The 19322-nt window shown below is 32.4% G+C and overlaps 3 protein-coding genes across 8 annotated transcripts; 1 reads left to right on the top strand and 2 right to left on the bottom strand.

The window, feature by feature from the left end:
- Window positions 1-7213, top strand: LOC101211686 (oxysterol-binding protein-related protein 4C). The gene is made up of 7 exons (XM_004146321.3): window positions 1-210; window positions 4198-4365; window positions 4752-4997; window positions 5088-5184; window positions 5578-5869; window positions 6123-6225; window positions 6838-7213. Exons 1-7 carry the CDS (start codon window positions 208-210, stop codon window positions 7090-7092), a joined length of 1164 nt encoding a protein of 387 aa, XP_004146369.1. The 5' UTR covers window positions 1-207; the 3' UTR covers window positions 7093-7213.
- Window positions 7214-7476: 263 nt separating this feature from the next.
- On the bottom strand, window positions 7477-9107 carry LOC101211440 (aspartic proteinase CDR1). Its single transcript, XM_031886549.1, has 2 exons — window positions 8489-9107; window positions 7477-8228 (listed from the first exon to the last, which is right to left on the bottom strand). The coding sequence occupies exons 1-2, from the start codon at window positions 9105-9107 to the stop codon at window positions 7477-7479; spliced, it is 1371 nt and encodes a 456-aa protein (XP_031742409.1).
- LOC101222732 (glycosyltransferase BC10) lies at window positions 8423-14762 on the bottom strand. 6 transcript variants are annotated; one of them, XM_031884136.1, is made up of 12 exons: window positions 14394-14761; window positions 13202-13723; window positions 12775-12873; window positions 12472-12572; window positions 12304-12375; window positions 12027-12117; window positions 11561-11641; window positions 10733-10792; window positions 10530-10652; window positions 10274-10312; window positions 9421-10197; window positions 8423-9037 (listed from the first exon to the last, which is right to left on the bottom strand). In XM_031884136.1, exons 2-11 carry the CDS (start codon window positions 13577-13579, stop codon window positions 10069-10071), a joined length of 1173 nt encoding a protein of 390 aa, XP_031739996.1. In that variant the 5' UTR covers window positions 13580-13723; window positions 14394-14761; the 3' UTR covers window positions 8423-9037; window positions 9421-10068. The 6 variants fall into 6 exon arrangements, with proteins under 6 accessions (XP_031739996.1, XP_031739990.1, XP_011656947.1 ...); XM_031884130.1 differs by having other exon boundaries at window positions 14398-14761; XM_011658645.2 differs by having other exon boundaries at window positions 13202-13635; window positions 14398-14761.
- Window positions 14763-19322: the final 4560 nt, after the last annotated feature.

The following is a 19322-nucleotide window of genomic DNA, read 5'->3' as shown; positions in this document are numbered from 1 at the left end:
TTCCATTGTTCCATCTTCCCTTCGCTCTAAATTTTGATTGGTCAATCCCTTCTTTTTAAATCGCCCAAATTCTTATTCCCTCTCCACACACCTTTTCCCCCCTCTTCTCTCTATTTCCATTCCCTTTCCCTCCAACCTTCAACACTTCCTCTCTCTTCTCCTGCTCCGGCGACTCCTCTTCCACACCGTCGATCCTCGGTTTCACTTATGGTATGTACCGCTTTCTCTTTCTCTCTACATCTTTAAATTCCAACCCGAATCCTTTTTTCTTTCTTTCTATAATTGACGGCTGGAAACCGCTTTTTGTATCGCCCTTGTTTTGGAAATCAATAGCGGTATTCCGGCCGGTTTCTATGGAATCTTGGATTTGTCGTCGAAATAGTTTAGTATTTGACGGTGATCGTTTCTCTGATTGAACCGCCGTTTCTGGCGACATTGGAGTTCACGCGGCTGGCTCCATTTTTTTATAATTTGTTTTTAGATTATTAAAATATTGTGAGCGTTTTCATCTTAGGCTTTCGTTTGTTTACTTAACTTTTACGTTTATTTTCGTTTTTTTTTTCCATTTCTTAATTCCATAGTGTTTTAGTTAAGTTAGATTATATTTAGACTAAGCAAAGCGTAATAATTTTTTTTTTATTTTGATTAAATTGTCAAATTAAAAAAAAAAATTATATTTGTATCCAATTTTAGTATGTTATTTGATATATGAGAAATTTATTAAATGTCATTCAATGTTATACTTAAAACTAAAAATATATATATATTTCATGTCCTAAAGTTTTTAAGATATTTAAAAAATTACACGTATTTCATTGAGATTGATGTTTCCTTGAATATTGTTCAAAGACTAAAAAGGGATTTTTTAATAAAAAATATTGAAATTAAATCCCATGGGCCATATGGGTATATTTCTTTTCTTTTTTTTTTTTCAAATACAAATACAAATATTGATATAGACTTGTTTATGAGCTTTTGATATATTTTGTGAATATTTGATTTATTATGTTGTATTTGTAAATGTTCTTATTATTTTTTTGTAAAAAAAATACCTTGCATGCAGAAAATTTGGTGGATAAATTAAAGGTATACTTATTGAGTTATAAGTAAATTTTAAATCATTGCTCAAAAAGAACTTCCAAATACCAGTTTTTCATATAGAGATATAATTTGATTTTTTTAAAGCCATTTGAGTCCATTTATTATGATATATAAAGTTGGGAAAAACTTGAGTTTGTATAATAAGTATTAATGTAAGAATGAATAGGTTTTGGAAATGTGACCTTTCCTTCTCATATTTTGGTTCAATAAATATGTGATGGGTATTCATGATAATCTTGTCTATAGATCATTGGTTTTGTGGGTTTTTTTCTGAAAGGGTTTTATGGGTTTTTATAATATGGTGAGATTAAAAACTTATAATTTTAAATATGTAATTACTTAACTTGAAGACTGTGTTGGACACCAAGGAAACTAAATATTTAAGACCTCTATTTTGTTTTCTTTTTTTTTTTTTTTGTTGATGTTCTTTTTTTTAAAAATGATTTACATCAAGTTATTGGCCAAATTTCAAAACAGAAAAAGCTATTTTTTTATAGGTATTGGTAATAATTATAAGTTTAATTTTAAAAAAACAAAATGATTATCAAACTAAATTACTTAGATCTCATTTGTAACTATTTGATGAAGTAATTTTTGTTGTGTTGTTTTTGAACGATTTTAATCAAATCACATTCCAAAAATTAAAAACAATAATTTTTAGTTTATTTATTTATTTATTACTAAGAATTCAACTATATTACTTAATATATATGAAAAGCATGAGGTGAATAGGTCTGTTTTCAAAATTTAAAAAGATAAAAAAAAAAAAAAAATTAAAGGGCCATTTGAGGTGCAGTTTATTTTTCATACTATTTTCATATATCTTAGCTAGTAAAAGATATATCTGAGAACTCTTATTATTTACTGTGCCTTTGTGCCTTTACACTCTTAATTTACATCTCAAACAACTTACAAATAGTAAATAGTTACCAAAGGGTCGTATGATTTCTTAATTTAGAAACATAGATGATACAAAAATGTCGGATGGATGGAGTTCTCAAAGTAAAGTACGTATGGAATAAGTAAAAAGAAGTAAAGTCAGTAGTTTCAATGAAGTTAGTTGAATTAAGATAGTAAATAAAAGCACCCACTCTCTTTTACAATAATGTACACCTCCACGTGACCTCCCTTGTTGCCACAAGGTCAAATCCACCAAATTTCTAGTACTACCTTCCCTACATAAAACACTACAATTTTTCTTTACTAAAACAAAATACGAAGAAGAAGAAAAAATCAAATTCCAAATTTAAAGAAAATATATAGATTAAATAGAAACTAAATTTAAATATAGAGATTGGAAAATTGTTTTTTCCATAAGAAAACATGCTTTTTTCGGTTGTGACCCGATACGTATATCTTTTTTTTCTTTTCTTTCGTTCTTTTAAACATTATATCGTTATCGGTAGTTGTTAGGGACATTCATCTAACTTTAGTATTTATATTTATTATAGCTATCGCTAATTGTACATTAAAATATAATGATAGATCTAAGATCCCTCGTCTGATAGACCAAGTCACATGCCTGGCTGCCTTTATTTGGTTGTAAAACAGCAAACACATCTTTTCCTAAATTGGTACTAGTCTTTATTAGTTTGAATAGTGTTCGAGTGATAGTTGAGTTTTTTTTACAACGAGTTGGTGGATTATAATTATTTAAACCTCCAACTTTTAAATGATGGATTATCTATAACTTATCAATAATGTTATTGCTCACGTTAGCAGAGATAGTTGAGTTGATTTTTAGACGAGTCTCGTAAATTGTGGACAAGGACCCAAATGGTTGTCCTCGTTCTGCCATGTTTGAATTGAGAAAAAGCATACATAGATACGTGGATGTCTCTATTTGAGACTATGAATGGTTGAGGATTTGGTTGTTGTCTTGTTTATTTGATTGCAATGTCTAATATATATCCATATACACGTACGTTGCCATTATTTTGTCAATTGGGGAGATATATATCCCAATCACACAAGACCATTTAGCTTTTCTTCCTTTTTTGGCAAAGTAAAAAAAAGTACGTGTGATCCCAAATTTGGGATCTTAAATTTTATTTAGATTTTTATTTTTGTAAAGAAGATTATTCAATTGATATATACAATAGTGAAAATATATATTTACGAGTGTTGGTAAATTTTTTTAAATCTTGTTTTATTAGTATAATATGTGGACATACAAATATATCTAGTAGTGAATAATGAAATTTGTTTTGGCTGAGTAAGATTTTGATGATGAAATATTTTAGGAGCATGTTGATGTAATTAAATATATTGATAAATAAATATTTTTTTTTTGAGAAATTTAATTATTTTCATTTTTTCATTTACAATTTAGAATTTTTTTTTTATATATTTTGTTATATTTGTATTTATTACTAGAATAATAGTAATAAATAATAAAATATTAAAGTATTAAATTAATAATTGAATATTATATCATTTCCTTGGAAATCCAAATGGAGATTTCTAATACATTAAAGGTATCATCAATTTGAAATTTCTAAAAGGCTAAATATCAAATTGGTGATACCTAATAGATTAGGGACCATTTACGTATTTAATGTTTTTATTTTTTTTATTCTGTCCTCAAATTTTGGATACTCCTTTGTCAAACTTCTTTCATCATTGTTAATTTCAAAAAGAAAAAAAAAACTTCTTTCATTATTATTATTGTTATTAAATGAACCAAAAACTTATTTAAAAATCATACCTACATTCTTTGTTTTATTAAATTAGAAACTTAAAAGGATATAAAAATTCTCAATCATAATGTCACATGTTTGAATTTAAAAAGAGAAGTTAGGTGGTATTGTTATTTATGATACGAGTAAATGTATCATGAAATATAAAAATAATTCGACTAAAGAATACGAACCCAATTTCAAGATTACATAATATGTATATATATATATATAAAATATTGAATTTAAAATTTCGATATGATTTGTAATAAATTATTGGAACTACTTCTTCTGAAGGACCGCACGTGGGAAATGTATTTGTTTTTGTTATTTTATTTTTTATTAGGAATGCGTGAATACGACGCTCGTAAGAAGCGGGTGGGAAATTGTACTGACAAAAATACTGGAATTTTAATAGGGTGCGGGGGAGGACACGGAAAGGGCGGTGAGAAGGATTACTTTGACCAAACCGGTTTCGTTGGAGGCTGGATCAGATGCAGCCGAGTATAAAGCTCCTAACCTACTCAGTCGCATCCTAAGCCTCTTTAAAGATGTACGGCCAGGATCTGATCTATCTCACTTCAAGGTAACTCTCTCAACTTCTCAACTGTCATTCTATTTCAAAAAGAAATAATATATGTTTGGACCTTTTAAAAAGATGTACTGCATTCTATCAACACTGAGTTGAACTATGTTTGGATTTATGAGTTTTTGTGTTATTACGTGACCTTTCAAGTAAAAATCAGTATATGATTTTACTTAACAGCTACTTTTACTTTTAATCTGAAAAGAGTGTTAGCAATTAGCATTGTCAAAGTGGAAAGTATCTCAACTAGATAAAATGCGTACTATGGACCAGAAAGTATGATGATTGAATGTTCCCATCACCTCAGTTGAACTCAGACCCAAAAAAACTAATATTCTTAGTAATATTATTGGATGACAAGGTTTATGTGAATTACTAAATTTCAGGTACCCCCACAGTTCAACATGCCAAAATCACAACTTCAATGTTATGGTGAATCTGTGTATTGCTTCAATGAAGACATGTTAAGGAAGTGCAACAATGGGAAGAACCCAATAGACAGATTTGTGGCTGTTGTAGCATGGAACATTTCTACTCTTCGTCCTTTAACTTTTGGTATTTCTCCTTTCAACCCAATTCTTGGAGAAACCCATCATGCTTCAGCAGGCTCCCTAAATGTTCTACTTGAGCAGGTTCTTACTTAATCCGTTTGTATGAAAAACATCTTTACAGATCTATCCTTCTTTAGTTACCGACTCTTTCTTTTGTATGAAATTTGTCAGGTTTCACATCATCCACCAGTGAGTGCCCTCCATGCTACTGATGAAAAGGAAAACTTGGAAATGATATGGTGTCAGCAGCCTAGTGCCAAATTCTATGGTACTCAAAATCTCCATTTTTCTTCACATAGTACATGATTTCAGTGGCAAATACTCGATTATCAATCCCCTCTGTGTGGTCACTATTTGTTAGCTGTACTCTAGTCATTGCACAATTTATGAAGCTAATAGAATCCAAATCAGAATTATTTTCATATAAAAAGATTAAAAAGAAATACAAGGCAACCCAAGTATTCGAGATATTTCGAATCTCCACTCTACTGGGTAATACTAACTGAAGCTTAAAACTGTCTAAACGATTTTCTTACCTCCTCTGTTTTCACTCCTTCCTATTTCTAACCGGTACCAAAAGGACGTTCCTATTTAATTACTAATATACTGTTGATTAAGAATCTAATAGAAATCTTATCATTACACCAACCAACTTTTGTAGGTACATCTGTGGAGGTGGAAGTAAGGGGGAAGAGAGAGCTGAGACTTTCAAATCATAGAGAAACTTACGTTATGAATGCCCCAAATCTGATGTTCAAATTCCTTCCAACACCTGGGGCTGAATGGAGTGGTAATCTCAGAATTGCTTGCCATGACAGTGGTCTTGAAGCTGAGTTACGTTTCAAAGGTCTTTCTTTCTTTGGATTTGGAGGGAATGCTAGATCAATCAAAGGAAAGATTTTTGATAGTTTGTCATCAAAGCCTCTTTATGAGGTCAATGGTCAATGGGACAGGTAAACCAAAGCTCTATGCTATAAGTATCCCGCTACCAGTTTGGAATCATCATTACTTTAGTTTCAACTTTGTGAAAGAAAATTTTGTGGTTTCGAGTCTTTTGAACCAAAGAAAATCCTCTTTTTTCCTTTTCTCATGCATTAGCATTACGATATATGGCATATTTCAAGAGTCTTATTCACAAAGGTGTAAACAAACACAAAATATGGCTATGGATTTCCTCTGAAGTCAATTAATTTCTTATAATTGCAGAACTGTCACGGCGAAGAACATAGAGAGCGGTGAAGTTGCAGTCATTTACAACGCAAAAGAAAACATTTGGAGGCTGAGAACTCCTACAGTTCAAGACCTAAGGGTATAATATTTTTCGTAATCAACTTTCTTCATCATACCGTGAGCTCCATACAAACTTTTCATTTATATAATGGAATGAAATTTTGACAAAATCTATGACAGCTCTCTAATACTTGTTCTAGCTCTTTAATAGTCAATACACATCATAAAATGAATATCAATTAGCTAAGAAGCATATACACCACTCTAACATTTGCTGAACACGTATCAAACAAGCTAAGAAGCATATACACCACTCTAACATTTGCTGAACACGTATCAAACACATGTTGGTGTAATAGATGAGCTAGACAATAGTCAATAGACTTCTCACATTTGTTAAACTTGCATCAAACATTTGTTACATACACTAAATAGATAAATATATGACAAAACAATAAAATTTGATGGTAAAATACGCCAAACTAATTAGTTAAGCATACAAATGCATAAACACATTAAATTTACCTTTCGCTCTTGTTTGAAAATTATATATGTTTTTAAAAGTGAATGTTAATAATCGTGTCATTGTCGTGTTCGTGTCCTAAATTTGATAAAAAATAGTGTATCATTGTGTCTGTGTATATATACATGTCTGATTGTGAATTGAACATTTTTCACTCATACTCAACAGTGTGTGTGGCCAAGTGAATCAGCAGTGGTATGGAGTGAGGTGAGCCAAGGCATTCTAAGCAAAGACTGGGAGGCAGCAAAAAAAGGAAAGAGAACTTTGGAGGAGAAACAAAGGGAGATTGCAAGAGAAATGGCATCAAGAGGTGAGACATGGGTTCCTAAGCATTTTACTTTTTCTCATACTAAAGAAGGTGGTTGGGACTGCACACCTATCCATAAATCAGTCCCTCCATCCCCCATTGTTGTACCCAAATAATCATATTCCTCTCAATTTTTTTTGTATAATAACAAAAACATTAATAGTTTATTGTAATGTTAACTTTTTTCGAGGAGTTACATATACTTATTCAACAAAGAGACCATCAAGTTGCCTAACCTATCCACTTGTTTCAAAATTTTCAAAAGATTTTTGTGTCAATAATCCAAATGAAGTTAATGTGTTGGAGTTAGTAAGTTTATATTTGGGATATAGAGTTGTAAGATTGAGTTTCTAAATAATTGTAAAAAATGGATTAGAAAATAAAGTTGAAGTTATTAGTAAACGGGGAAAGTAGAAAGTAGAGATAGTTTTTAAGATTGAATCATTTTTGCAAATTCATCAAGTGATGACACTTGAATAATTACTCAAAAACAAAAACCTTTACTCGTCAAGAAGTTGACAATCAATCCTACGAAAGAACACTTTCATTTGTTCAAGATCAAAACCAACATTATAATTCTGTTGAGCCAAAATCCCAATCACAGACAGATTCAACAACTCAGAATTACTTGGCAGAATAGCTAAACAAAACCGATCCCCACCATGTTGCCGGAACAAACTCCCCGATTCCAACACCAAATCAGCACCGCCGGCGAAATGAAACGTCACCGCCGGAAACCCAACAAGGTCTCGACTGACGACACCTTTAAAACACAACCCTTCGAATTTCCTCTGAGTTGGGATTCGTTCCAGCAAACCCTTCATCAAATCAACAATCTCATCATAAAGTAATTCAAACCCACCATTCGCAAGCTTAGTGTAGGTCATTCCAGAGTCGATCAGAACTCCACCGCTGCCGTCCGATGAGATTTTGAAGGCATTTGGGTCGATTTTGAGGGTCTTAGAGCCAACACTGATGGATTGTAAAGTGACATAATAATGGCCAAAGTGGATTTGAAGAGGAGTGGAATCGCCTTCAATGTAAGATCCTTGTCCTAAGACAAGATGATTGTGAGTGTAGAGAGGATTGTTGATATCGCCAATGCAATAGGAAAATTTGTTGCCTAATTGAGTGGCCATTGTTATGTGGGGGTATGCTCCTAATCCAAATACGCCATTGTAGGCATCGTCATTGTTGGTTTTGATGTTCATATGACCACACCCAAATGTTATGTTCGACTTTTTTATTTTGCCTGTACAACAATCAAATACTGAATTTAACCATTGTGAGTTTGACAAAATGTTGTAATTACAAATTAAAGTTCATATAGTTTTTCTATGTTATAATTTCAATTCTTTTCTGTTAAATCATATAGTGTATTACAAATCATATGATATCACAAAATAATAATTATAGAAAACACGGTAAAATATGTTACTAAAACAATTAAGAAAGTCAAATTTATTTATCAACTTATTTGTGTTGAAATAGCATTGTATTGAAAAACTCTACCTTCATCAAGTGTCTCAAAGAGAAGTGATTCCTTGGCAAGAATTCCTTGTGAGGAATCCCCACCAAGGTACCTCAACTTGTACTCAGCTTGATTAAACCGATTGCATTTGTAACCATTAATGTAGTTATACCCAGGAAACCCACAACCCAATGTTTTGAAACTTACTGATTTCAAAGGATCGAACCATGAGGTCGATTGTTGAAAACAGTTGATACAAGGCAAACATTGCACCCACAGGAGGGAGCTACCAGTGTCGACCACTACGAGCTGTGTCACGGGTGGCGAACCGATTGACAAATTAACAAGAAACCCACTACCTCGATTGAAAGGAATGAGACTTGATCGAGCTTCATTACCAACAGACTTCAGTTCTTTAATCTTTGACTCGAGAAAATCAAAGCGTTCGATTGAGCTTGTCTGCTCTCTCTTCGATCGGTCCTCAACTGTCTCATTTTGGTCATAGAGTGGATGTAGATATGAGTTGCGGTGGATCAGCTTGGTTGCCAAACGTGAAGGCTTTGTCGTGATCAATGTGGACGAGATTATGGCTGTTGACAAATAAAATGCCAAGGTCAGGGAAGGTAAAAGATGATGGAGAGAAGCTAACAGAATCATCATGTTGCTTCTGATGTGTTATACAATGGAGAACGAAACCGTGGTGATCTCACAAAGCAGAATGAAACCATATTTAATAACATGTAGAACCAGAAAGACTAGCAGGTAAAAGATGATGGAAAAATATTAAAGTATCACTTCACGACAAGGTTATGTGCAAAGATACAAGGGGTTTTGGTAAAAGTATAGAAACACTAATTAACAGATGGAAAATATGAGCGCCTAAAACATAAGGCATCAAATGAATCCTAAAAAAAGAATTAAAACCACAGATGGGAAACTGCTGGACAGTGAAGATTATGATGAGAAAACTTACATAACGTCAATTGACTTTGGCATTAGAAGGATGGCACTTCTGCAAAAAGCGCCTGGAAAGTCGGTTTCTAATGAACTAGAAGCAGAGGAGGAAAATGTTCTGGACATATAAAAGTTAACAGATTGAGTAGTGCAATTAGTCCATTTCCAAACCTTATGAGATAAGTTGAGCTTTTTGTCCTTCCTGTTTGTAGAGCTTTGCAATTGAAGTGCAGCACAGAAATGTGGTACTTTGAAACTTAAAATATATATTTGTAAAAATTTGCAAGAACAAAATTTCAGATCCACATGTTTACAAAATATTACTACAAGATCTAAGGAAATTATCTTCCTTCAAAATTGTCTGTTCTTCTGTTCTAAAGAAAAAAGAAAAAAAAGTAAAAAATATGAAGTAAAAATTAGAAAATATGCCCATCCCCGAGGAAGCAACACCAACATGTTAGTTTCCTTCAATCTCAGATCACCAGACACTCGGCAAGCAGGTCGATGCACACAAGAAAGGTGGTTGGTCACATTCAAACCTTCCCAAGGCCAGGAATTTACAACCTAGAACTGAATAAAAGGCCAGATTGAACAGAAAACTCTGAAGTTATTGATGTTCCAAAAGAATTTGAAACTTCAAAAGTAAATGTAAACATAAAAACCTAACTCAAATTGTTGTATAGTTGGAGAAAAGATACAGCAACTTATCCAAAGCTTGAGGATAAAATTTTCTTGCAAATAGGTAACATGGCCGTTGTAAACCATTCCACAAACAAGGCCACCTTTGTACTTCTTTCTGTAAAGGACCCAGAAAAAAAAAAATTAGATGAAGACACCAACAAAATTTCATTGAAATAACAGAACAAGCATACCTTCTGGTCACTTGTAACATGCACACTCACATCAATCGACTGCAAAAATATTAAAATAGCACCATTAAAACAATCAACATGCACAACACTTTTCATTTCCCCTTCAAATCCCCTTGCCCTACTCTAGGGGTGTGCAAGGGGTGAGTTGATGACAAACTGCAATTGGTAAGAAAAATGACTGGAAAGGCTAACATTTTGGAGCTTCACCAATGAAAATCAGTAAAGTGAAAATATTGAAATTATAAATAAATCATACCGTAATATTCTGCAAAAGCTCATAGGTAATATCCTCGGCTCTATACGATTTTGGATGCCACTTTCTTTCAGACCAATCAACATGTGTTACTGACCAATTTGCGATTCCAGTAGGATCAATCATCTAAAGTATGTAGAAATGGGTACTTTTTAGCTAGAGATACGGGAAATGGTCTATGGTAAGAAGTCTGGAGAAACTCTTACATTGAAAAACGTCGGCAAGTAATGCTCGTCAGCTATGCAATTGTGCCCTTCTAAACCTGGCTGTGGATGAAAATATACATATCAATACATTGTGGTGAGTCGGTATTTGGTAATCACGTGGGCGGAAGATTTATCATAATTGACCATTAATGCTAATCTGTTTCAAGAGAGAACCTCGCGATTTTTGCGAAACTGGGATTATGCTAATTTCTACCTACTAAAGAAAATGGAGTCTCATGTGCACTTGCCTAGGCAACGAAACATAAATTCCAAATATTCCCCCTAGCTTCGAAAGGGTAAGCTCTTGAAAGAAAATGGAAATGGTTGAACATAAAAGAACATACATAAAACCTCAAACCCAATAAATGGTTCAGTAGGCTAGGTGTTTGCAGACGTGTGGGAATGCAGAAAAGGATTGACATGTGTGTACCATGACACACCATTGAGATGAGAGAAAAATATTCTCATCTTTTACTTCTATTAAAGGTCCAACTCAAAGAAAATGGAGTAGATATGATTAGATCCCAAATATACAGTTTGGTTAGGAAAAATGGTGTCTACATATTTGTAAGCATCAAGAAAAGGCTATATAATCAAAAGAAAGTTCGCTCAGGAAGTCAGGACTCGGATGTACGGGAAAATGAGAAATATGCATTCAACTTATCTTCTAATGAAGTGTCTGTGCTGTGCGTGTGTGTGTGTGAGGGAGAGAGGGAGAGACTGAGCATTATAACATACCCCTAAGATGTACAACATGTGCAAAAGAAAAGTACACACATTAGTGCTAATATTGCAATAGAAATACAGAAGACATATGTTTACAATCACCCGGCAGTAATCGCGAAATTTGGAGTAATAAAGATTGTCAGCCAAAACTATTAAAGCATGCTGCCGTTTCATTGTGAACCACTGCAAACAAGAAAAAAAAATCGGATTAAAATTGTCACATGCGCACGTGGAATAAATATCTCAATCTGAAAATCTAAGCCTTAAGGTCAAAGATGTCGAAGAAATAAGAATGAATGCATACTTGAGTAAAACCCATCAAACCTAATCTAAAGTTTTAGGTTTTGCGACATTTCAAATGAATAAAAATAATCAAGAGAACTATTGAAATTTTGCATAGTTATAGTGGCAACCTAGACAAGCCCAGAAGTTAACGAAAGAACCCAAGTACTTAATTCTATCCGTTAGTGTACAAAAGAATTCTTCCGCACACACACGCAACAACAAGAACAACAAAAGACTAAATTTTTGGAAAGTTGTATGAATGAGCGAAATTTCCAGAGTGTACCTGTGCACCTTTTCTAAAGTGTTTCTCCTCCACTTCCGGTAACATGTGCTCTGAATACCTGCCATTCCCATGTGGCCCAGGATCCTTAAAGCTGAGAAAATTGGTAATTGGCAACTATTAGAGATATTCTACAAACAAATCAATATGCAGTATCGAATTGTTTGTCCTGAATTTTGACAAGAAACCAGGTCCTAGGAGTTGTGTGTGTGTGAATTTTCTCACAGAAAAGTTGAGGAAATGAACATGTTGAGAGGGAGCATGCAGCTATATAACTCACCTGTCAACAAAACTTATATTTGAATGCATCAGATACTTGTAGATATAGTCAAAACTATACAAAGGCACGCAACTGCAAAATAAAAGGAACATGGTAGTTGACGATAAGAACTTAACATAATTCATGAACAGAAAAAGAGAGAGAGAGACTGAGATTTCGATCAGTCACCTATCCGAAAGTAAAACAAAATGGTGATTATCTGGATCTTTCAGAGCATTTGCCAACAATCTTCTCTCCGCATCAACCATGGTAATTTTACCCCACACTACCTGCAATAATTATCAATCAAGAGTTCCAATTATTTACATTCTCATCAGAAAGGGGATTCCACAAAAGGATAAGATGCAAAAAATGAGGCAAGAATGACTCATATGCAATGAGTGAAATTTAATATCAGGCTAGCTTCTACAGAGGCATTGGGAATTTCATTCTGACACCATATAGACTAATAACTCTTTTAACTTAAGGTACCTGACCACTATGAATATCCCGATTCAAGAAGTGGCTGCTGACATGAGTTGGTTTCTCCTTAGATGCATGGACATAAACAGTGAATTTGTCTTCATGACCCTACCAGTAGATGTGAATTAGTTTTCGTTGAAAATCAGTCTGCACATCAAGAAGTAATGAAAAGAAAAAGAATGACGAGAAAATAGTAAAACTACTAATTCCCCTTCTTTCAAAGCCTTGATGGATATCATTATCACTGGCACATGAAACTAAATTAAAAGAAATCAGATTTATTAGTTGTCATGTACGTAATAATTGAGTATTTTTCCTAGAGAACGAAAAGCCATGTACACCATTAACTGATTGCAGAGGAATAAAGACAATGTAAAATTCAAGAACAATAAAGATTAAACAGCTTGGAATTAGAAATGAAAAAACAAAAACTTACATTGAAAAATTTGCCCCACAGCTTCTCAAACGGCAAAGACCCAGGAGTCAAAAACATAAATGCTACCTTTGGAGTTTTTGAAGATACAATAGGTGAGTTCAAAATTTCTCGAATAACAACACGAGAAGCAACCTCTTCATCAGTAAGTTCTCTAGCAGGAGCAGGTGGAAGCCAGTCCGTAATGACCTTACAACCTCGAGAAGAAAAAATGTAACAGGCACCACTAGTTTGGGGTGGATACATGTAAGCAGAGATAAGGAAGACAATGATAAAGGAAACCAAGACGATAATCCATAACGGCTTTTTCATATGAGTACGATGGCGAGACCCTGGCAAAATCTGCATCTCACTAGGACACCATGCCTGAGTTGTCTTCATCTTCAACAAAATGTACAGCAGCTAAATTTCTAAACAATTTGCATTTCGCTTGCTATCTACCAATACGCACTCCTCCAATGAGAGGAATAAATGTCAAAAAGTTAAAAAAAATCTGAAAATTGACTGATCACTGATGAAGGAAATCTGCAATCAGATAGCAAACAAAATATTTTATCGCAAGTTCTAAAGAATCATCTAATTAGCTAAAATGGAAAAGGTAAAGCTTCAAATGATTATAGAACTCAATAGTATCGTAATTCGAATTGCTCCTATGGTAAACACCTCATGAGCAGCACAAGGTTTCACTGTACACTGAAAGAAACTTTTGCAGTAAGTTACTTTCCAACAATCCCCACAAACAGAATAAAGAATAGTCCATTCTAATCTATGAAGCATCCCAACCAACAACTAAAACCAATCAATACGGCCTATGTAACTTGAGTAATCTACATTTCACAGAAAAGTCAAGCCAACCCGACGCCTATACACATTAAAATTAGACCTACCCAGAACCCCAAATGACAAGAAAACTAATAATGCGATAGAAAAAAACGCTATGAATTCAAATCAAATAAGCAAAAACAGTAAAACCAGTAATCAACCGAAATGGGTAAAACACATCAAAATAACAATTAAAGAAGAGAAAATCTAGAGCTAAGATTCCCAAAATCCAAAACTGCCAATCAAGAAATAGGAAAATAACGTAAACAAACGGGAATCAGACCCAGAATCGGAATCAGAATCTGAACACTCACTTGAGTGATGAAAAAACGAACCAAATGTAAGAAAGAGGAAATGGGGTAAGAAATCATACTCACAGAATAATGATCTCGAGGGAAGAACCAAGTCGGGGGGGTGGGTTTTCCAAGATCCAAATCATGAAAAAAATGAAAAAAGAAAAGGAAGAATGAAGCATTCATATAGCCGCGTAGAGCAGAAATGGAGATAATTTAATTAGTTTTCTTGTAAAGTCTATGATTTCCATTTCCATTGTCAGAAACGCTTCGTTGTCCTGCTCCTTCTCTCTCTTCTCTTCCTCTTCTCTCTCTCACTACACCGGAGAGCTCAGCCTTGGTGCGACGGAGAAGCCGTGGAATATGGCGTTCCGGTTATCATTATTATTTTTCAACACGATGTTTTATGGGAAATTGCCAAAAATGAGATTATTTGGATGGGTAGTGAGAGTTTTGAGATGAGATTTTAAAAAAGAAGACTTTTAGGACAAATGAGGTGTGAAAAGTCTATATTACCCTTTAATTTAAAAAAACCCTAAAAATTAACTTTATGTCATTTTCTCCTTTTCCTTCTCCCTCACGTTCTCTTCTTGCGGCTTTCTCCTTCTCCCTCACTTTCTCTTCTACTAAGACAAAGGGCAACCCGACTTCAACTCTTCTCCTTTCTCAGTCGCTGTCGCATCTCATTTACCGTTGTTAATCGTTCAGGCATCCATTGGTGGTCAGTTTGTACGTGGTCGTGCAAGATTCTCCGTCGAAGATGCGGCGTGCAAGATTCTCCTTTCTCAGTCTTTTTTTTATAACCACGCACTTTTTGTTTAGGGATTGTTTTGATCGGATTGCTTTTGTTGTTGTGCATTTTCATTGAATGGTTGAATGCACGTATCTCGTACACATCTTGCACGTATCTCGTACACATCTCGCACCTATCTCGTACACATCTCGCACCTATCTTGCACATTTCAAAACTTTTACTATTATTTTCAAAATCAAATTGTTACCCCTCCTCGTCGGAATCCAATTTTCGCAGCAAGATCACGAGTCCCAAGTCATGTTCCACAATGAAATCACCGGAACTACCATTGTTTTTGTAGTTTTGTGAATGAAAAATGAGAAAGGAAGAAAAAGGAAATCAAAGGTTTTGTGAAAATGAGGAAAAATGGAATACGGATAGAAAGAGAGAAAAATGAAATATTCTTTTTGGAAGTGAGAAAATGGAGGAAGAAGGAGAAGAAATTCCATAAATTGTTTTTTAGGTTTTTTTTATAACTAAAGGGTAATATAGACTTTTCCTAGTTAATTTGTCCTAAATGTCATCTTTTTTAAAATCCATCCTAAAACTCTTTAAACCCTTAAAAATTATCCTATTTTTGTTAATTTCCCATGTTTTATTAAGGATATATATTTAAATATACTCAAATTACCATTTAAATCAAATTTATAACAACATTCTAAAAAAAAATTTAACAAGTTATATGATTCCAAAATTTAAGTATACCTAATAAATTTAAATTAAGTCCTACTTATTTCTTAAAAGAAACAAATACATTTTTATTACAAATTTTGAAAACATATTTATATATTTTATTTTAATGCATGATAATTTTTTTAAATGATAAAAATGTAAACTAAAAAATCAAATCTAACAAAAATATTATAATGGATCATGCTACCATAATCGTATTTGTCCCTAATAAATATAAATTAACTTTTAAAAGTAAGAGAATTAAAAGGGCATTTCTAACCTAATCTTTTGAACTTCTTTATTTTATTGTTATTATTGGAGAATGACAAAATTGATTGGAAGCTTTAAAACAAATTTTAAAGTTTGTGACTTTTGGGCTATCACCCCATTCTTTATTCAAATGGAAAGTAAATTAAATCATCTCATCTTACCATTAACACAATTTAATAACTAAATCATTAAATTAAAAAAACATAAACACTGATCTTAATGGATTATTTTCTTTAAAAAAATAGTAAATTTATTTATTGAAGTATAAGGGTCGAATTCAATAGTCAATTTTAAAAACAAAAACAACCATTTTAAAAACTACTTAATTTTTCAATTTTAGTTAGATTTTTTAAATCATTAATTAAAAGTAGAAAATAGATTGAAATTGAAATGTAGTTTTCATATTTACATTTCTTTGATCCTACAACTCTAAGATAGTCTATCAACCGCTTTTTATTTTCTTTGATTTAACATTTTGATTCTATCATTTTAATGGTTAAACTTGTAATTTATATGCTTTAATCTTGCTAAGACGTATTAAATAATAATACAATGTAAAGTAAGGAACTAAGGATGCAAATGATTAACAACGAGCAACCATTAGAAACTAATGTAAAATTTATAAGTACCAATACTAATGAAAAAGAAAAGGCTTCTTTTATCATGCTTTTGTTCGGTCATTGTTGCTTTTGGTATGTAGTTTGAGAATTCTTTTTCTTTTTTAGGTTAATAATTATTATGAGAATGAGAATCAAAGCTCTTAATTTTTAAGATAATCGAAAGTTATGTTAATTATCGACTGAGTTAAGTTCAGTTTTAGTAGCATAGCTGGAGTTGATGACTTTTATGGAGATTTGTGTATTGCAAATATAAAAATTTGAATAATATTCATTGTATTAAGAAGATTATGGCTGATTTTATTTAAATTTAATTTGTATTAAGAAGATTATGGCTGATTTTATTTAAATTTAATTTGAAAAAGGAAATTAAATACCTACTTTAGTTAATGATATTTGCCAACAAATATACCTTTTATAAGATGCATATTTCCCTATTCTAAAATACTTTTAATTATCTAGGTATAACTAAGTTTGATAATTGATCTCATTTAAGAAAATGAATAGAAATTTTGAAAATTTTCACTTGGAGTTGTATGTTTGCATCTCATACTCCAATCTGAACGATGTGTATGTTTTCAATGATGCTTAATCGTCTTATTCTTTTGCTTTTAATATTAGTTTATCATCGGTTATTGTTTTCTTGGAGATGAAGTTTGTTGGCAATTTTTCTACATAAAAGTGAGATAAGATAAATATCGTAGGTTTTTAGTTTGTTTTTTTTTTGTTTCTTTGTTGAGGTTGATAAAAATGTTACATGAAGGTCAAATCTCGAAAGAAGAACAACCACTTGCTAGCCATCAAATAACAATAGCAATGACAATCTTGATGGTGACGGTACTCTTCAGGTTACTTGCTTCAGTGAAGCCATAAATGATGTCCCACATCCATTTTCAGATTATATGTCTCTCCAACCCGTTTTTCATGGCTTTCCTAAACCTTCCTTTGTTAGAATTGTTTAAAGAAACATGATTGACTGTTTCTCTTGGAAGCACCGTAAAGTTTAACTAGTGGGTATAATCGGCTAAAAATGCATTCAACCATTCCAAAAGCTAATTCTTTTTTATTTGTTCATTTTATATATTTTCTGTTTCACTTTTGGTGTTTTAAAAAGCCCTCCTTAGCACGTGCCTAGTACTAGGCGCATCCACGCCTTGAACTTGCACTTCGTTTTTTACTTGGATCATATGCTTAAGTCCCAAAAACCCAGTGCATCATGTTGCGTCTTGAATGTTAAAAAACAATGCATGTTCGGCCAAAGCAATTTTTTAAGTGGAGGTAATAGCTTACTTAGCTTGGAAATTTTCAAATTTGGCTCAAATTTCAAAAAATTTCAAAAAAAATTCCTTCAAATAATAAGCATCATAGCTTCTTAGCTTACTTAGATATTGCATAACAAGCATGACAGTCAACCCTTAAGCACTGAGCTTGAGTTTGACATATAGTAATTTTTTCTATTGAATGGTTGATTGTCAATAGTATGAGTGTAATGAATGTTTGAGTGCATGCTTAAAAATTAGACAACTATCAATCATTAACAAGTTGTATTTAATAACAAGTTGTATTTAATAACATTAAGAATTAGTATCACACATAACTAGATAACCATCACTATTATCGACTAATTATCATATAGTAATCACACAATCGGTATCATTAGCAATTATATAACAATCATAAAACTGACATAACCCTCAAATTTCTGACAAAAGTCAGCTAATCAATTAAGGTCGTTTTACTTTTTTTTGTTTCAATCACTAATTTAAACTACTAACTATGGGACAAAATAAATGTGAATCGAAAGGAAACCAAATTAAACTAACTCATTGACAAAAAACAAAACAAAAGGAAGGTAATCATATATATGACAATATATCATAAACTACTAATTATGTGCAAGACTAGAAGGTAATCAAATGTTACTTAGATAATCAAATGATTGTCTTAAAATGTTAACTAAAATTGAAAAAATAAAACGTAGAAGGTTAACCATATGACAATAAAAAATTAATCAAATGACTACCTTAGAAGGCTAACTAAAATTGGAAAAAAAAAAGTAATTAGATGACAATTCAAAAGGTAATCAAATGACAATCTCATTATTTTATAGTTGGTTAATCTTCCTATGACCATTTTTCTTAGTGACAATGAGATAATCAACAATGTTCGGTAGATTACAAAAATGGATGCTAATAAGAAACTATTTAGTAATTGACAAAAAAAAATGTATAATGTATAATGTAATAACAAAAATCCTTAGCAATTGAAAAAATATATGGTAATGATCATATGATAATATGGCAATATTTAGACAACAATCAATATCATTGATAATTAATACGAGTAATCAAATCACAATCTGATAACAATACAATCCAATGTAGTTTAATTACAAACCTGCTTCAATTCGTTGTTGGAGACCAAAAATGTTGAAATCCTCTTCTAGTGGAAGCTAAGGGTGTGTAACCTCCTCAATTTATAGAGTTTTGGGTGACTATATATAAGCTTCGACTAGTTGACATTTTTGACCTCATAGCTTAAACTTAATTTAATCTATTTTTAATAGATGTACACATTTAAATCTGGTCGAACTTATTATTTTAATAAACTTCAAGTTCATCTAGTTTCAAGCCTTCTCATGTGACGTAATTTTATTC

The sequence above is a fragment of the Cucumis sativus genome, chromosome 1, assembly GCF_000004075.3.
Source record: "Cucumis sativus cultivar 9930 chromosome 1, Cucumber_9930_V3, whole genome shotgun sequence".
Taxonomy (NCBI): domain Eukaryota; kingdom Viridiplantae; phylum Streptophyta; class Magnoliopsida; order Cucurbitales; family Cucurbitaceae; genus Cucumis; species Cucumis sativus.
The sequence above is the reverse complement of the archived record's forward strand: the minus strand, read 5'-3'. Positions and strand labels throughout refer to the sequence as shown.

Excerpts from the sequence above, each read along its gene's own strand:
- LOC101211440 (XM_031886549.1), bottom strand. The coding sequence starts at position 9,107 with ATGATGATTCTGTTAGCTTCTCTCCATCATCTTTTACCTTCCCTGACC. Across the intron at positions 8,229-8,488 it reads CTTTGAGACACTTGATGAAG|GCAAAATAAAAAAGTCGAAC; the intron begins GTAGAGTTTTTC and ends ATTGTTGTACAG.
- LOC101211686 (XM_004146321.3), top strand. Across the intron at positions 4,998-5,087 it reads TAAATGTTCTACTTGAGCAG|GTTTCACATCATCCACCAGT; the intron begins GTTCTTACTTAA and ends GAAATTTGTCAG. Across the intron at positions 5,185-5,577 it reads GCCTAGTGCCAAATTCTATG|GTACATCTGTGGAGGTGGAA; the intron begins GTACTCAAAATC and ends CAACTTTTGTAG.
- LOC101222732 (XM_031884136.1), bottom strand. The coding sequence starts at position 13,579 with ATGAAGACAACTCAGGCATGGTGTCCTAGTGAGATGCAGATTTTGCCA. Across the intron at positions 11,642-12,026 it reads ACTTTAGAAAAGGTGCACAG|TGGTTCACAATGAAACGGCA; the intron begins GTACACTCTGGA and ends TCTTGTTTGCAG. Across the intron at positions 10,653-10,732 it reads ACTTGCCGACGTTTTTCAAT|ATGATTGATCCTACTGGAAT; the intron begins GTAAGAGTTTCT and ends TACATACTTTAG.